Consider the following 16,862-nt stretch of genomic DNA (forward strand, 5'->3'; position numbering starts at 1 on the left):
GTCTGAGCTCATTTGGTGTGTTACTTCTAGGGGCGATCCATTTATGTTGCAACAATCTACAAATCCTGCCCCAGGAATTTTGGGACCACCTCCACCTCCATTTCATCTTGGAGGACCACCAATTGGGTCAAGAGGTAACACGAATAACTGTTTCTTTGAGTGGATTCTTAAACTTCCATTTCTGGCTGTAGTATACTTTGCTGATCAAGATGTAATTATGCTGTGTGAATTTAAAAGACCTGGAAGATAGAGGACAGAAGGCAGAGGTCTTGAGAAATTCATTCTTGATTTCTCCAAGTGCTTTCAATAAGTTGTTTAAAAAAAATGTTCTGACCATATGATTAGAAGTAGCCCTATATGTCAGTGAGTTGCTTATATATTTCTCTCTTTGTTATATCAAGGGGCTGGAAATGGAAGTATGCAAGCACCAAGACACATGCAGAAGGGCAGAGTGGTAAGTATTTATGTAGGACCTGATCTATAAGTCTACTTTGAGTCCCTGCTTGGTTTTAGATGATCAGTGCAATTGTTACTGTTACAATAATGAGATGTGGACCACCTTCTCACTGAGGCGGATGACCTGGGTTATACAACTTCTAACTGCAGGTGGAGAGCTCACATGATTGAATGCTCCTCCATACAAAAATGTTTATTTTATGTTAATAAACTAAAACTAGCATGCCACCAAAGGACATTAGCCTTCTTCCCCATATGTTCATTTTTGGTGCAATTTTTCTTTGTATTGAGGAGCATTCAATCATGCTAATCCCTTTGCAGTCATGCGAGTCTGGTGTGATACAATCCAGGCAAGTGAGTAGCTGACTAAAGTTAGCTGGCTTTAGCGTTCTGCTTTATTCTCTTTAGGATCTAAATGATGGTATCATCAAGGGTGACAAGAAATATCCACAAGCCTCTGAGGGTATATTGGCTTTCAGTCTATTTGGATTCATTCTTACATATGATTTTGCACCCCTCAAATTAATCCAGAATGAAAGGCAACTGTAATCGTGTGTAAAACTTTGGCATTCAGCTTGAAAACGCTGACTAGCTCCTCACAAAATTGTCTAAATGATCCTAAGTCAAAATGAACAGATTAACGTTTTTAATCTTTTGCTTAATGTTGATCACTGTTGCCTGCATTAACAGGAAACCAGCAGAGTTGTTCACATTATGGATTTTCAAAGAGGAAAAAACTTGAGATATCAGCTGCTACAACTTGTTGAACCGTTTGGAATGATCACAAATCACCTCATCTTGAATAAAATTAATGAAGTAAGTATTGAATCCTTTCTCATACACTGCTCTTCTACATTAATTGAATGTTAATACAAATATTGATTTAAATGATGCATAACTTGCACAAATGTACAGTGCCTATTCAAGAGCACAGAACTTAACCCTGGAGGGAGCAGCAATTAGTTCTCAACCTGTCTTACAGTTGAGATCCAGAGAATTCTAGGCTCCATGATAAAAGTCAACTTCTTAATCTGCATTGCTGCAGAGAGAAACTTGCGTATGGGAAGTCAACACTTCTGATGTACACTTTTTGGCATTGCTTGCTTCTGGTTAAAAAAATTTTGTATTTGGAAGACGTATCTAATGTTTGAAACAGATTCTGATCATGTTGCAAATCCAAATTTTTTGTTGGGTAGATATTAAATGCTGTGGAATTTGGTATCTAGCTACAAAAGAACAGGGATGGTAACTTGGCTCATAAAGACCCAACTCACAAAAACACGTCTTTCACAACTCATGTTAACTTGAGTCATGGATGTCACTGACTCAGACTTAAGTCTCGGGGCTAGTGATTGGAAAAAGAATCATGATTTGAATAGACTAGAGTTCTTATTCACTTTTGTATGTGCTTGCAACTCTGTTTTGTGTGTCTGTACTTGCTTGCTTTTGTTTACCACACCTGACTCATGCCATGACTCGTTTCTCATAGCAACATGAACTAGAGTCAAAAATGACTCTACAGCAGCTCGGGGTGAGTCTCAACTGCTGCCTGTTAGGCTCGCAAGTTGACTCAGATCAGGGGGTTGGAGACTCTTGACTCAACTTGTGGCTTGACACAGTGACTCTGGCACATCCCTGCAAAAGTGTAATACTCGATGAGGCTCCCTTGTTGATGCAGTGAAGTTTCTTACTGATGGATTTGTTGCTTGTAAACATTTATTGTTATCTGCCTTGATTCTTTAGTTGTCCAAACAAAAATATGGGATATAAATGTGTTAAATACACTCTAAGGCCAGTCTCTTCCTCATATTTCATTACAACCCATGTTTCACTTGTAGACATAATCCTTCCTGGAAATGAAACACAGATGTGATTTCTTTGTAAAATTTCAGGCATTTATTGAAATGGCTACCACTGAAGATGCGCAAGCTGCTGTCGAATATTATTCAACAACTCCAGCCTTGGTGTTTGGCACACCTGTGAGAGTACACCTATCACAGAAATATAAAAGAATAAAGGTAAAATTGGTTCTCAATTATGAACCAATCACTTTACATTTTAACGTTCAACTTCTTCATGGTGTGCTTTTGTTCCTGACATTAAACTAAGGTTGCAGTCCTAGCCACACTTACCTGAGGAAGCCACATTGAACTCAGTGAGGCTTACTTCTGCGTAGACTTGTGTAGGATTGTGCTGTAAGACAAGTAACACAATGTCCTCTAAAATTTTCCTTTTAAGAAACCAGAAGGGAAGCCAGACCAAAAGTTTGAACCTCCCAAACAAGAGCTTGGTCGTGTGATCCATCTCAGCAATTTGCCTCATTCAGGATATTCAGATAATGCTGTACTGAAACTAGCTGATCCATATGGAAAAATAAAGAACTACATACTGATGAGGATGAAGAGTCAGGTAATTCATATGATGAACCTTTTATATTGTTTAATAAAACACTGTAACTAGATATTTTGGAGGTAGTCGTAAGTGAGCTTCCTGCTTTTTTGCTTGTGCATAACTTCAAAATAAAGACTTTGTTGGTGAGGGAAGATTACATCCATCTAGAACTGAATCTCCAAATTTTTTGGCCAGAGGGCCACATCAAATATCTAGCAGGCTGTTGAGGGCCAGAAAAAAATTTAAATATAAAATTTAAATAAATAAATTAGAGATGGTACTTAGATGAGTAAATAAATGTATGGATGGGTTCATTCATTCAACTTCTCTGGCCCTCAGAACACCCTCCAGACACAACCAGAGCACAGCTCTGGTCATGTTCAGTTGAGTGGGCTAGAGGCTTTCAGGGGACAAGAGGCTGCCTATGGGCCAGATAGAGGCTTGCCATGGGCCGCATCTGGCCCCCAGGCCGGGGTTTGGAGACCCCTGATCTAAAGCCTGCATATCTTGTAGGGCAGCGGTTCTCAAACTCGCAAGAAGTTTGAGAACCAAAATGAATCTTGGCAGTGGCAAGGGGACGGTGACGACACGATTTGAATGATCACACTGCTTCCGGGGTCACAAGTACTTTTTTTTATTTACGCCTGTCCACAGCAGCCTCAGGGGGTTGCGGGGAGCCCTCTGCAGGGCTCTCTGTGCCTCAAAACATTTTTTAAAATGTGATTGCAACCCACTTCCAATTTCACAGTATCGACCTGGAAGTGGTTTGCAGTTGCATTTTTAAAAATATTTTGAGGCACAGGGAGCCCTGCAGGGGCTTTCCTCACACCTTGAAGGCTGCTGTGGACAGGTGTAAGTACAAAAAAAAATGATAATTACATAATCTCCAAACGTACTTTTGGCAGCAGCCTTCACCCCAATAAAATCTCACTTTATTGGTATTCCCATACAAATGTGTGCAGAAATATGATCAATAGGATTGTACCATTGATCTGGTGTGGACTGGAAGAAGACCACTCCTCTACAACTGTTCTTTTACAGCCCTTTTTTTGCTATATGACAACACCATTTGATGTGCCTCTGGCTCATTACTTTCTGCTCTTATTATCTAATGTACTTGGGCACCCTTTACCTATAGTTTGGTGCAAGAAATGTGATCTTTCAGCTTTATACCATTCTGAGGCGTAGATTAGGCTAAATGATGATGATTTGCCCAGCGACTAAATTTAGTACCAGTCCTTCATTGAAAGCTAGCTATAGAGTGGAGGGGCTTAAGATAACTATTTCTGAAACACTGCATAATTGAATTTCTTGTAACTCTGCCGTAGGCTTTCATAGAAATGGAAACCAGAGAAGCTGCTGTAGCAATGATGGAGCACTGTTCCAACAAAGCCCTTTGGTTCCAGGGACGATGCGTGAAAGTAGATTTGTCTGAAAAATACAAGAAATTAATATTGAGGGTTGGTACCTTGTGCTTTGCATAACTTTTTATTCTGACTTCATTATTAGTACAATAAATCTAGCGTTCAGTTTGTATGATTGTGCTAATTCTTACAGGATCAATATTGAATTAGGGTTTTGTGGCAAATTTGGAAAATACTGAATTATTTGTAGTAATCATTTCAGAGGTTTTGCCAGCAATAAGTGCACATTTTGAATCAAGGTAGCAAGACTGATTTTACAGGCTTGCAGATTTGGCCTTTTCCACATGTGTAAGTAACTGCAAATATTTTGATTGCAGAATTCTTTGGTGTACTGCCCTTTTGGGTAGGGTTCTCCACTCATTTGGAGTAATTATTCAGTTTTGATGCCACGTTCAGATGTGAGATTACTGTTTCATGTCTAAGTATCATCGTGCTCTCATGTGAGACATAGAATTGAGGCTCCCTAAAAATATTGTCCCAGAGGAGGGAGGGAACCTTCTAGGAAAGACTTAGTGTACACCTCCCTATTTTGGCAGAAGGTTGCACCCTCATTTTCTCCTGGTGTTTCTCTCATTGATCAGATCCAGGGTCCTTAGTAAAGAGCAGAAGCTGGCATGCTGCTTGTGCTTCCCATCTTCAGCTTTTCTCTTTCTCCATTCTTTGTTAGTCTGACCGTTGGGGTATGTCCATATCACCAATTTCCACAGACCATTATTCCAAACCCAGGAGCAGTGGCTCTTTGTCTATTCTGTGGGGAACTGGCCATGGGTTTTGTAACCCAGATGGACTGCCAGTCCCCTTTGAGAAGAAAAATCTCTTGCAGCCCTCTCCCTCCCCTCAATTAAAAATGAGCTACCTCAGAGACAGAAGAACAAGAAGCACCTATGTAGACGTACCTACATAGCCACATGCCTTAAGCATAGCTTATGTGCCTTAAGCATTTAGTACTATGAAAACAATTCAGTACTAGTTCAGGGCAGGAGGTCTGGTCTAGAGGGTAGAGCCTCCGTTAGCCCAAATATAACATCAGAAGGTCGCCAGTTCGAGGACACCTGCAGCTCCCTGAATGGCTGAGAATGGCGAGACCTTAAAGCAGCTGTCAAGCCCAGCTGAGTGATTCCACCCGCTCTTGGTGTGAGCAAGAAGAATCTTGGCTGCCCTCCATGTGAGAGATGGAGCTGCTTGTCAGCCTGTGTGGGAGAACTGGAGACCAGAAGTGAGACCAAACCAGGAAGATCCATTCTGAAATGTTGTTGGTTCTTGAAAGAGAGAACCAGGCCAGAAAGTGATACAGACCGCAAAAGTTCCATCTGAAATGTTGTGTGGTTCTTGAAAGATAGAGCCTTTCTTTAATTGTAAAAATCCCTACGGGGATTTAAACAGCCTGCCTACGTAAACCGCCTTGAATAAAGTCAGAGGAGTAATTCAATGACCAGAAAGGCAGTATATAAATACCGAGTTGTGGTGGTGGTGGTGGTGGTTGTTATTACTAGAATAGTTCATTGAGAAGTTGTAAAATTGCATTCCTTAGAATTTTTCAAGCAAAATTGTGTGAAGTACTTTACGATTATACTCCTTGTGGGCATGGATCGAAGTTGTTTGATCCTTCAGGACTATGCTATTCTGCCAGAGTCATAGTTTGCTTTATTGTGGCACTCATAAGGATTGAAATTCCCACCCAAAATTTTCCTTTGACCTTCCTGACCTTGGTAGTAGCTAAAACGTGATTAGCACAATCTCACTCTTACCCCAACAGCAAGGGAAAGGGTACCTTGGAAGTACAACTGGAGATCAGGACAATCCCCTGTTCCCACTTCCAGGCTTAGGAGGAAGGCTGACGTTTGTCATGCTTGCCATATATAGGAAGGGACCCTTAATATGGTGAACAATATGGTGGTTGGTCTGTGGAACTCTTTGCCACAGGATGTGGTGGTGGCGACTGGCCTGGACGCCTTTAAAAGAGGATTGGACAAGTTTCTGGAGGAAAAATCCATTACGGGGTACAAGCCATGATGTGTATGCACAACCTCCTGATTTTAGAAATGGGTTATGTCAGAATGCCAGATGCAAGGGAGGGCACCAGGATGAGGTCTCTTGTTATCTGGTGTGCTCCCTGGGGCATTTGGTGGGCCGCTGTGAAATACAGGAAGCTGGACTAGATGGGCCTATGGCCTGATCCAGTGGGGCTGTTCTTATGTTCTTAACAAACTTTGGAGTCTTGATTAGATCATGGGGGACCTAAGATAGGTTTAAGTTAGAGCCTGAGCTGAGATTACTTCTTTCCATTACATTTTCCATTTTTGTTTTTCTGTCTCTTCCTGTGAATGTAATCAAAGTGGACTTTTCCTAACACTCCTGTGGTGCTTGCTATTTTATATTTCCCATTCTTAGCACTGTAGCCCAGACGATCTGCCTATGAATGGAAAATTAGCTCATACTTATGAGTGGTGTGTCTTTTTGTCATCACACTAGTCCATCCCTCTCTCTAATTGTACATATTTGTGTTTGAACCTGGTGAATAAATTTTGAAATTTAGCTGTTAAAGTGAACACACCTTTAAACAAATTCTACTCATACATAAAACTAGGTATCATTTTTTTCCTATCAATGTAGTCTTGAGCAGAAAAAGGCAATGGCATATCCTGGATACCTGGGTGCTATCCTTGTAACAGGCATGGGGAGAATTCCCATTCTTAGGAACACTAAGTAGAAAAGAGAATTCTTGGGTTAGAATTGCTAGAATGCCTTCTCCAAAAGCAGTTCACTAGCACTGACTACATGAGTTATGCTTTGTTTCCAGCCTAAGGCATCTAAATATCCATGGCACATGCCCAAAATAGAAAAAGAGATAAAGTATATGACTTACCAATGTTTGGTTCTTTTTTTCAGATTCCAAACAAAGGAGTAGATTTGCTGAAGAAAGATAAACCTCGGTAATAATCTTACAGATAACGCTTTGTGTTGTATTTTTAATGAACTGAATAAGCATGACTGTCCCCCTTTTTTTAACAGAAAAAGAGGTATTTCTCCAGATAGCAAAGACTCTGGAAGGGAGAAGAAATGTAAGATGGAAGATAATGAAAAAATGGAAAGCAGCAGTACTGATGATAAAGATGAGAAGAGAGAGGAGACAGAGAGGGGGGATACAAAAGGCAGTGAACAGGCAGATCAAGAGGACTCAAACATACTCCTTGAATCTGAAGATGAGCTGTTGGTAGATGAGGAGGAAGCAGCAGCACTACTGGAAAGTGGCAGCTCAGCAGCAGATGATACAGATGTGGCCAACTTGGGCGATGTGACTACTGAACAAAAGGAGACAGTCGACAATGAAACTACTGTAAAAACTGAAGCGAACGCTGCAAGCACATCAACACAGAAAAAACTCAAAAAGGTAAGCAGGAGAAAAAAAGGATTACAGTACATATTCAAAGTTTCCAACCTCCTGCTATTTGATATTTCCCACTAAAGAAAGGACTGCTGATGGGGGTGGAATTCTGTTCGGGGTTTTCAAACAAGGAAAATCCTATAGGGAAAGTGTGTGTGCGTGTGTGCATGCAGGATCTCATCAAGAGCAGTGTCAGAGGAGGAAACATCTGCCTATATGCAGTAGCCTAGTGTGTAAAATAGCAGTAACAGAAAGCAGGTGATATGACTATGACTCTTCCTGCTGAGAAATGTTGGTACTTCTCTTCAAGTTCCAGCTTTGCCATAGCTGTTATGTCTCATGTAAGTCAAAACCTATTTTATTGCAGTGTTCATCTTTTTATTTAGTTTTTAAAGTATCACAAAGGTGCTTACATTCTATATTAAAGTGTATCCAACAGCAAGAATAAGAACTTCTTGTCCCCCAGTGCAGAAGGAATGTGGGGGTGCGTACACCATTAAGATGCAGGCATAGTTGACAATGACTTCATAGAATACTTGCCTGTCATCAAAGCAATCAGCAGATTGCTAACTAGTCAGATACACCTCTAATGTAATTAACACTTATCCCAACTCATGACTTGAAACCATAATTTTGGAATGGGAAAATGCAGCAGTATGGAAGAAGTCATAAATATAGGGCTGTTGCCCAACATGGAGTGTCTTCATGTTGGATGCCTTTTCACTTATTTTTTGTGAAGTTTATACTAAGTGAAAATAGCCGCATTGAATGTAACAGATTCGAACTATCTTGACAGCGTTATGTAGGTGGATTTCCAGGAAGCATGGAAGGTTTTGTCACTCTAGATGAAGTTGGTGATGAAGAAGATTCAGATAATCCAAAACAGCGTAAATCTGGAATGGTTAAACCTGTTGTAAAAAGTGAGATTGTTACTGAAAACCAGACTGAGGAAACAAGACAGGAAAATGAAACATTAGAAAATGGTGCCAAACCAGACAGTGCAAAGTTGGAAGTACCTGAAGTGAGTGACAGCACAGTGACCCAAGAGAGGGAGAGAAATGAAAACACAGATGTGCCAGAAACTAAAACTGTCCGTGAGAAACGTGCTGTTCCGGATGAACATAGAATTGGACCTTATCAGCCAAATGTTCCTGTTGGTAAGAATACTTTCTTCCTCTGTTGTTATCGGCATAGTACAAAAACTTCAACTGTTTGTCTTGACTTTTCCATTGCATGCTTGAGTCTTATAATGGGCACAAATATGATGAAATTGAATTCTCGGACCTATTAAATATCTCAAGTGGAATTATTTCCTTATCCCTAATTAAAAATATTTTAAAGAATCTTTAAAGCAAGGATATGTGTGGCCAATGCAAAATTACAGATTTAGATCAAGAAATGAGAATATAAGCCTGTTAAGCGCAAAAGGAGCTTGGAGACTTTGCACTGGTACTTCAGATATTCTTGAGCAGGTTTTCAAGCAATGCTGTATGTCTCTGTAGGTGTGAACCACGTGGTGCCCAGAACTGGATTTTACTGCAAATTGTGTTCCTTGTTCTACACCAATGAAGATGCTGCAAAAAAGGTCCATTGCAGCAGCCTTGCACATTATCAGAAGTTGAAGGTGAGACAAAAATTTTGGCTGTAGCACAAGTGTGACTCATGTAGTTAATCTACAATTCCAGAAGTATATCTCTTGTAAATATGCAAGTTAATGGTGCTGTAATGTTGCCCTTTTAGGACACTGTCACCAACACATTGATCCATAATGTATCTAAAACGTAGCCAGATACAATGTACAGTGTTTATTTTATGTGAATAAAACTGTATTTTTAACCCTGATAAAATTGACAGTTTGCAGGTGGAGTAGAAAAGCTATCCTAGATTTCTTTTACATGCTAAAAGTGACCATGAAAGGTTTCTGTGGTCCTTTCAAAATTTCCACCATTGATGATTAACCACAGTAGATAGATGGATCAAATCCATGTTTTTAAAGGTCAGGAAGCTAGCAGCCAGCCTTCACAAAGATAAGACTGGATTTTCTAACAAAGAAGGATGTCTCTGGCAGAGAGAAAGGGAATGGGCATTACTGCATTTTGTAGGTATGAGTCTGCCTAATTCATACAAGAAACAGGTGAAATTCTATTCTACACTTAGTTGCTGTACAAAAGTCTTCTTGAGGTCAAACTTTTGTTCAAATAACCAGTCTGCTTCCTGATTTACATGGGAAATCCTGTTGGGGTAGTGACACCTCTTCCCCACCCTCACATATCGTTTCCCCCCCCCCTTTGAAATGGCTAAGTTTAAGCATAATCCTCTGTATAGTAAGTGATATACCAAGACCTTGCTTGACATAACTTTAATTCAAACTTTTCTTGTTGCTTTTTTTCTTGCAGAAACACATGGACAAAATGGCTGGAGATCAGAGACAGAAAAAAGAGGCTTAAGTGCAAAGAACAATAAGCTTGAGGCTTTAAGGAAAAGTTTTATTTTTAATGTCAATCTTGATACAGTAAAATTGGGGAAAGCTATCCTGCTTAGTTTTTAGTAGACTACAGTAGAAGTATAATTCTGTTAGTGTGTTTAATGTTATGGTAAGATATGCATTTTAAGCCAAACCAATCTTTGTTCATAGAAACATGAGGATGACACAGAATTTCTGTGCCAATGGATGCTTCAGGCTATTAACTATTATAGCATTTTGAAGGCCAGAATTCATTTCATGTAATTTTTTTCAGGCTTCAAAGAACATCCCTAAATGTTGATTCTGTTCATTTAAACAGTTATTGTTTTTTTTCCTCTGGAACATTCCATATTCCAGTCTCAGTCCAGTTGACATTTTATTTTCAAGAGGTTTTCATGATTTTATTTCACTTTGGAGAAGCCTTTATATTAAAATGTATGACTTTTTAAGTGTCTGTGTTATTTAGAATAGGAAAACAGATAGCCAGCTTTAAAAAAAAATTTTTTTCCCTTGTGTTCTCTTTTCTGCCCTCCTACTATAGCAGAAATTCAGCTCTTCTGACCAGTATTATTTTTCTGAGCTCTTGCTTGCTACTCGAATTTAGTATGTTTCACACATCTCCAGTATAAGTAAAAGAAGCATTTGAACTATAAACTGTAAATAGTTTCCTTTTTATGTTTGTGTAACTTTTTCATACTTCAGCTCTGATCCTAAAACTGTTACAAGGGTGCCACTGAAATTGGTGGGACTTGCTTTAAAAAATGTTTAGAATTAGGGAGTACATCTCCAGATTCTTTTCATTCTAAGACTGTGTTCTTGATGTACCTTCATGTGGACGATGTGAATGAGAGCTTGCGTGTATAATCTGATTTTCATGTAGTTTTATTAATGATTTAATAGCTTACATATGTGTGAATTCAGGTTGTTCTAGTGACAAACCAATAAACCCAGACCAGTGAAGAGAGTTTTTTTAGTCTCTCTTGAGTGTTTGTGGTTCAGAATGATGAACCATCTTTGTATGTTGACAACCACATCAGTGGCCACTTGAGATAACCAACTTTTCTGCTAAAAGTCATTCTGTCCACTACTATGCAACTCCTTCAATGGAGTAACATAAGCCTCACAACATAAACACCTCCATGCATTTCCATTATTTACAGCACATGTTAACTTTGTCAGAACAATATATGCTATGGCAGCTGATTGCAAAGAGGATGAGAGCCCAAGAGCTCCATGCGCATGCTGGAACAGCCAGTAGGACAAAACCCTCTGCTGGGTTCTGTGCTGATGAGTACCAGATTCTCCATTGGGCCATATATTACTGAGCAGCAGACACTCCTGTCATTCAGCACCATGGCAGCAGTGGCAGTACCATTTAAACTTCCCAGATAACCTGCCCACTCCTTGTAGTTGCACAAGGAGATAAAGTATCTGGAAAACATAAAATGGTGGTTGCCACTCCAGTCACAGGTGGTGTCACCAACTGTAACAGAAGCCTCTACTGCTGCCACTGCCTAGTAAGCTTGTCAGGACACAATGTAACCAGCACTTTAGCATTTCTGCTGACAGAGTGATGGGAACCCTTGAAATTTAGGTGCCACCAGCAGAGATGCAATGGCATTGAGTTATTCAGTTTACATCAAAAATGCAACTGCTACTCTCCTGAATAAGTCACTCTGTCATCTCCTTCTGCCCTCCCTTATCTATAAATGGGTTTTCTCCAGACACCCCATCATCATCATGTGGTCTCTGGAGGAATCTTATTTGCAAGAGAGGAGAAAGCAGCAACAGTACGCATGCTGTTGCCTCAGAAAAGTGATCACTGGGAAGGGACTTGGAGTTGTCTGTGAACCTGGGCTCCCAAACAAGTGCCTGGCTTCAATGACCCTTGATACTAGGCCTACATGCTGAGAAAATGTGAGAATACACATGCACACATGTGCCAGTTTTCCATTCAGTCATGAAACTCTCTGGGTGACCCTGGATCAAGTCACTACCTTTCAGCCCAACCTCCCTCACATTGGAAGAACAATGTGCGCCGCCTTAAGCTCCTTGAAGAAAAAATGGGATATAATTGCAAGGAATTCCTCTTCTCTCTCAGCCTTTCATGCTATATCAAATCCTGGTATGGAGAATTCTCTGCCCTCTAGGAATGTTTTGAGGAGAGGCTGAAAAGTCAACTCTTCCCCATAAAATAATTCCTGAAGGAGGTAATAAACAGGAAAGAGGTTTTGCTGAGATATTCTGAGATCATTGCTATTAAAGAGGAAGTGCATGGTTAGACTGATGATTTTGTGGATTGGCCATGTTTGTTGCCTGGGTTCTGATTGGGTACCTGAGGTTACTTATGTTCAAACCCAAGAATGCTCCCAGTAATTCTTGGTATGGCTTTCTCAGAGGGAGAGTCCAGAAGATTCCCCACTTAACACTTTAGGTTCCTAGGGTCTGTCTTTAGAAATGGGTTAAGTCAGAATGCCAGATGTAGGGGAGAGCACCAGGATGACGTCTCTTGTTATCTGGTGTGCTCCCTGGGGCATTTGGTGGGCCGCTGTGAGATACAGGAAGCTGGACTAGATGGGCCTATGGCCTGATCCAGTGGGGCTGTTCTTATGTTCTTATGTTCTTATGTTCTTATAAGTTGTTTTGTTTGTAAGTTTGGGCAGGAGGTCTGGTCTAGAGGGTTGAGCCTCCATTTGCCTGAAGATAACATCTGAAAGTCGCCAGTTCGAGGACACCGGCACCGTGAATGGCGAGACCTTGAAGCAGCTGATAAGCTGAGCTGAGTTATTCCACTTGCTCTTTGGAAGGAGCTGCTTGTCAGCTTGTGTGGGAGGAGGCCAGAAAGTGATACAGACAGCAAAAGTTCCATCTGAAATGTTGTGTGGTTCTTGATAGATAGAGCCTTTCTTTAATTGTAAAAATCCCTACGGGGATTTAAACAGCCTGCCTATGTAAACCGCCTTGAATTAAAGTCTGAGGAGAAATCTGATGACCAAGAAAGGCAGTATATAAATACCTGTATTATTTATTTATTTATTTATTTAAGTCCAGCATCACCTGGACCAGCAATAATGCCAGCAACACAAAGTTAAGGAGCTTCTTGACAATACTTAAAATAGTGAGCCATGTTGCTCTAGTAATGGGAATGCTAAACACTGAGATTTCTGGGGGCAAAAAGGAGAGAGAGAGAGTGCGAGGGAAACCTACTAATGAGCTGCTTGGTTTAAAAGCCATGCAGCTGGTTCAGCAGGGTGTTGGAGCTAGCAGCCTAGGGCTTTAGGACCATGTGATACTCCAGAGACCAAAGCCCCAACCAACTGTGTTTATATCTTGCACATTTGTAACTTGAAACTATGTTAAGTAGGGGAGCTTCTCTATTTGGGTAAGATCATACCCGCCTGTCTTCCAGAGGTGCTAAGATCCGTAGTGCTAGAAAACCAATGCCTGGAAGAGTTACAGTTAGGGATCAATGAGTTTAGCATGCAAGAAAATTGTTTTGATTCTCATACTATACTTTGTCTAAGATCTGCACCTGGGCACTTCAGAGCCTGTGTCATTTTGTTAGTCTGCTTGTTCTTTCCCCTTACTGTTTTTCTGTTGAAGGATTAAATGGTAAAAACTGATCAGCATGATGCCCGTTTAACCTGGTCAGAGCTTTGCCTTAGTCATCCTGTAATGCAGCCTACACGCTACTATAAGGTTTTTTTGGAAGGCTCCAGGGATGCTGGACTCTTCCACACAACTGGGAAGGGAGGCTTTTGATGCCTGCTTGCTCAGATACAATTTACCCATGTCTTCATCTTACCCCAATTTGAAGGTTTCTCCCAGTTCCTAGCAGGATTGGCAGCACAAAGATAACTTGTATCTATGATGGAGGGGAAGGAGCTTGAGAGAGGACCAAAAAATGCATAGAAAGAAGCCTGCCCTGCCTTCCTTCCCCAGCCAAGTTTTCTAGTACTTGTCTGCTTGCTTCCCAATAGCTAGAGGTGGGAGAAAATTGTTTTATTTTTTCACAGCTTTCGGTGATTTCCAAAGCTGGAAGTGCAGAAAGTAGTGTTACGTGTTTTTATTTCATTATCATTTTGTTCCACCTCTACCTATAGCTTATCTTATGGCAGTGTTTTGGTACAGTATATTATATGGCTGGCTGGGTGGTCTTCCAGCTCCAGGCAGAATTGGAAACCTGATCTTACAATATCATGACCACCACACTTTCCATCAAAGAAAGTTCTTTCTGCATCCTAGGTGTTGCCAACAAGGCCATGCTAACAAAATAAAAGAGATAATAAATACTAGAACTGCAGTTCAGGCTCAGATATGCATAGCAACTGTATAATTACACTCTTCCCTCTATCTGTTCCTAATCCTTTTCTGAAAACAACCCTTATGGTGAAACTTAGGACAAGTGCAATTATTAGAGTAATTTAAATGGAAAAAATTCTAGTTCATTCAAAGTTCACCCTAAATGCCTAATAGCATAAGGCAGTGTTTCTCAAACTGGGTCGGAACCCACTAAGTGGGTCACAAGCCAATTTCAGGTGGGTCCCCATTCATTTCAATATTTTTAATAGATGAGACTTGATGCTACTATGGTATGTGATTGCATCTGGGGAAATGTCACAAGCTCTGTACTTTTAACAGGCTACTATGTATATGCTTTTAACAATGATAGTAAATGGGACTTACTCCTGGATAAGTGTGGGTAGGATTGCAGCCTAGGATTGCTACAAATTTTCCTGCTTGATGATGTCACTTCTGGTCATGACATCACTTCTCGTGGGTCCTGACAGATTCTCATTTTAAAAAGTGGGTCCCAGTGCTAAAAATATGAGAACCACTGGCATAAAGGAAAAAGCTGTGTGGCATAATAAGATAGAATTAATAACAATATAAGACAAAGTGTTAAACATTCTTCCTCTACAGATAAATCAATGGGAGTGGGAAGCAGGAGCCTGGGTGTGGTGAGGAAAACACTCATGACCAATGAGGGTGAATGTAAATTCCACATCCCCTGTAAGCTTTGCTTCCTGCAGCTATATTGGAAGCCTTTCCAGTGTTGAAAAATGCTGCTGCACACTCAGGCTGGGATGTGCTGAATCCTGTCCAGGGGTCTCTAAAATTTTCAGTATGAGAGCCACATCATATTTATACATTTTAATGAGCTGACAAAAGAAGTTTTATGAATTAAATTTAAATGAATAAGTTTTACTTGGATCTTTACTTGTATCGGAATGACATGATTCAAAACAAAAGAAACAATTTCAAAGAAATAATGCTGTGCTTAAACTGAGAAATGGTATATAATGAGTAAAAATATTAAACACTAGCAAATGCTTTGGGGGGGGGGAAAGTTGCTGCAGGCTGGATGTAGCCTTCAGGCTGTTGTTTGGAGACCCTGTTGTAGGCTATGGAGGACCTAGGCTCTTGGATTAAGCCCTTAACAATTTTGATTAAGCAGGACCCCTAGATGGCAGGGTTGGGAAAAACTGCTACCTCAGAGTGGCTGCTAGCCATTGAATAGGAAGTAGGAATGCATAAGCCCTGGAATGGTGCAAGCCTTGCACTGCACTGCAAGGCAACTCTTTATTCTTATCTCCTTTGCCATGTCCATGTGATTTTTACTCACTGCCCACTATTGTCAATCTTTGCCAGTCTCTTTTTTTCCCATGTAATTGCTCGTATATGGCTCAACTTGGGGGGGGGGGCAACTTATCTTGCTATAATTTTCAAGAGCAAACATGCCCACATCCCCAAACTACGATTCCCTGTTGCCAAATATGTCATGTTGTTGCCTGGTTTGTATAAAAAACCACTAGCCCAGGATATCTATTGAAACCTGTTCAGAACTGCTTGTGAGAGAGATGCTGATCCCTGATCCTCTTACAATAGGTTATTCAGTACTGGACATGCAAGCTCCTTTCCATTTGAACTGTTTCTTTTTGTTTAATGCATTGTTTCTCAAACTGTGGGTTGGGACCCATTCATTGCAATATTTTATTTTCAATATATTGATGCTGCCATTGTACGTGACAGCATTTGGGGAAATATTACACACCTGTACTTTTAACAGGCTACTGTGTATATGCTTTTAACAATGATAGTCAATGGGACCTACTCCTGGGTAAGTGTGGGTAGGATTACAGTTTAGGATTGTTAAACATTTCCTGCTTGATGATGTCACTTCTGGTCATGACATCAGTTTGGGTGGGTCCTGACAGATTCTCATTCTAAAAAGTGGGTCCTGGTGCTAAAAGTGTGAGAACCACTGGTTTAATGTATTTTTCTCAGACATGTGTCTAGTACTACGAGACGTGAGGGGGAGGGGTTCATAACAAATAGCTACAAGCCACAGAGACAAGAACTCAGGCAGCCTTTCAGGATACCAGTCACACAAAGGAGGACTTGAAAAGATCAGTAATCACTTATGGGCTACCTACCCTAGAAGGAAATGCCAGGAGAGTTATGTTAGTCCAGTGGTTCTTACACATTTAGCACTGGGACCCACTTTTTTAGAATGAAAATCTGTCAGGGCCCACCGGAAGTGATGTCATGACTGGAAGTGACATCATCAAGCAGGAAAATTTTTAACAATCCAACGCTGCTATCTTACACACCAGCGGTTTACAGAGAAAACCCACAAGTAAGTCCCATTTACTCTCAATTGTTAGAAGAATATAGCTTGTTAAAAGTGTAGGTCTCTAACATTTCCCCCACTGCAGTCGCATACCATGGTAGCATCAAG

At 40.5% G+C, this 16,862-nt stretch overlaps 1 protein-coding gene across 2 annotated transcripts in view; it reads left to right on the forward strand.

Annotated features, from left to right (window-relative positions):
- MATR3 (matrin 3) overlaps window positions 1-11,084 on the forward strand; it is a 35,592-nt gene extending 24,508 nt beyond the window's left edge. For both annotated transcript variants that reach the window (XM_066611251.1, XM_066611260.1), the window contains 11 exons: window positions 31-134; window positions 402-454; window positions 1,147-1,272; window positions 2,349-2,474; window positions 2,695-2,865; window positions 4,176-4,307; window positions 7,161-7,204; window positions 7,284-7,662; window positions 8,453-8,813; window positions 9,159-9,280; window positions 10,053-11,084. In XM_066611251.1, coding sequence (XP_066467348.1) covers window positions 31-134; window positions 402-454; window positions 1,147-1,272; window positions 2,349-2,474; window positions 2,695-2,865; window positions 4,176-4,307; window positions 7,161-7,204; window positions 7,284-7,662; window positions 8,453-8,813; window positions 9,159-9,280; window positions 10,053-10,103 — 1,669 coding nt within the window. In that variant the 3' untranslated portion in view covers window positions 10,104-11,084. The remainder of the gene's footprint in view (window positions 1-30; window positions 135-401; window positions 455-1,146; window positions 1,273-2,348; window positions 2,475-2,694; window positions 2,866-4,175; window positions 4,308-7,160; window positions 7,205-7,283; window positions 7,663-8,452; window positions 8,814-9,158; window positions 9,281-10,052) is intronic.
- The last annotated feature ends 5,778 nt before the right edge of the window (window positions 11,085-16,862 follow it).

The sequence above is a fragment of the Tiliqua scincoides genome, chromosome 1, assembly GCF_035046505.1.
Source record: "Tiliqua scincoides isolate rTilSci1 chromosome 1, rTilSci1.hap2, whole genome shotgun sequence".
Classification (NCBI taxonomy): Eukaryota; Metazoa; Chordata; class Lepidosauria; order Squamata; family Scincidae; genus Tiliqua; species Tiliqua scincoides.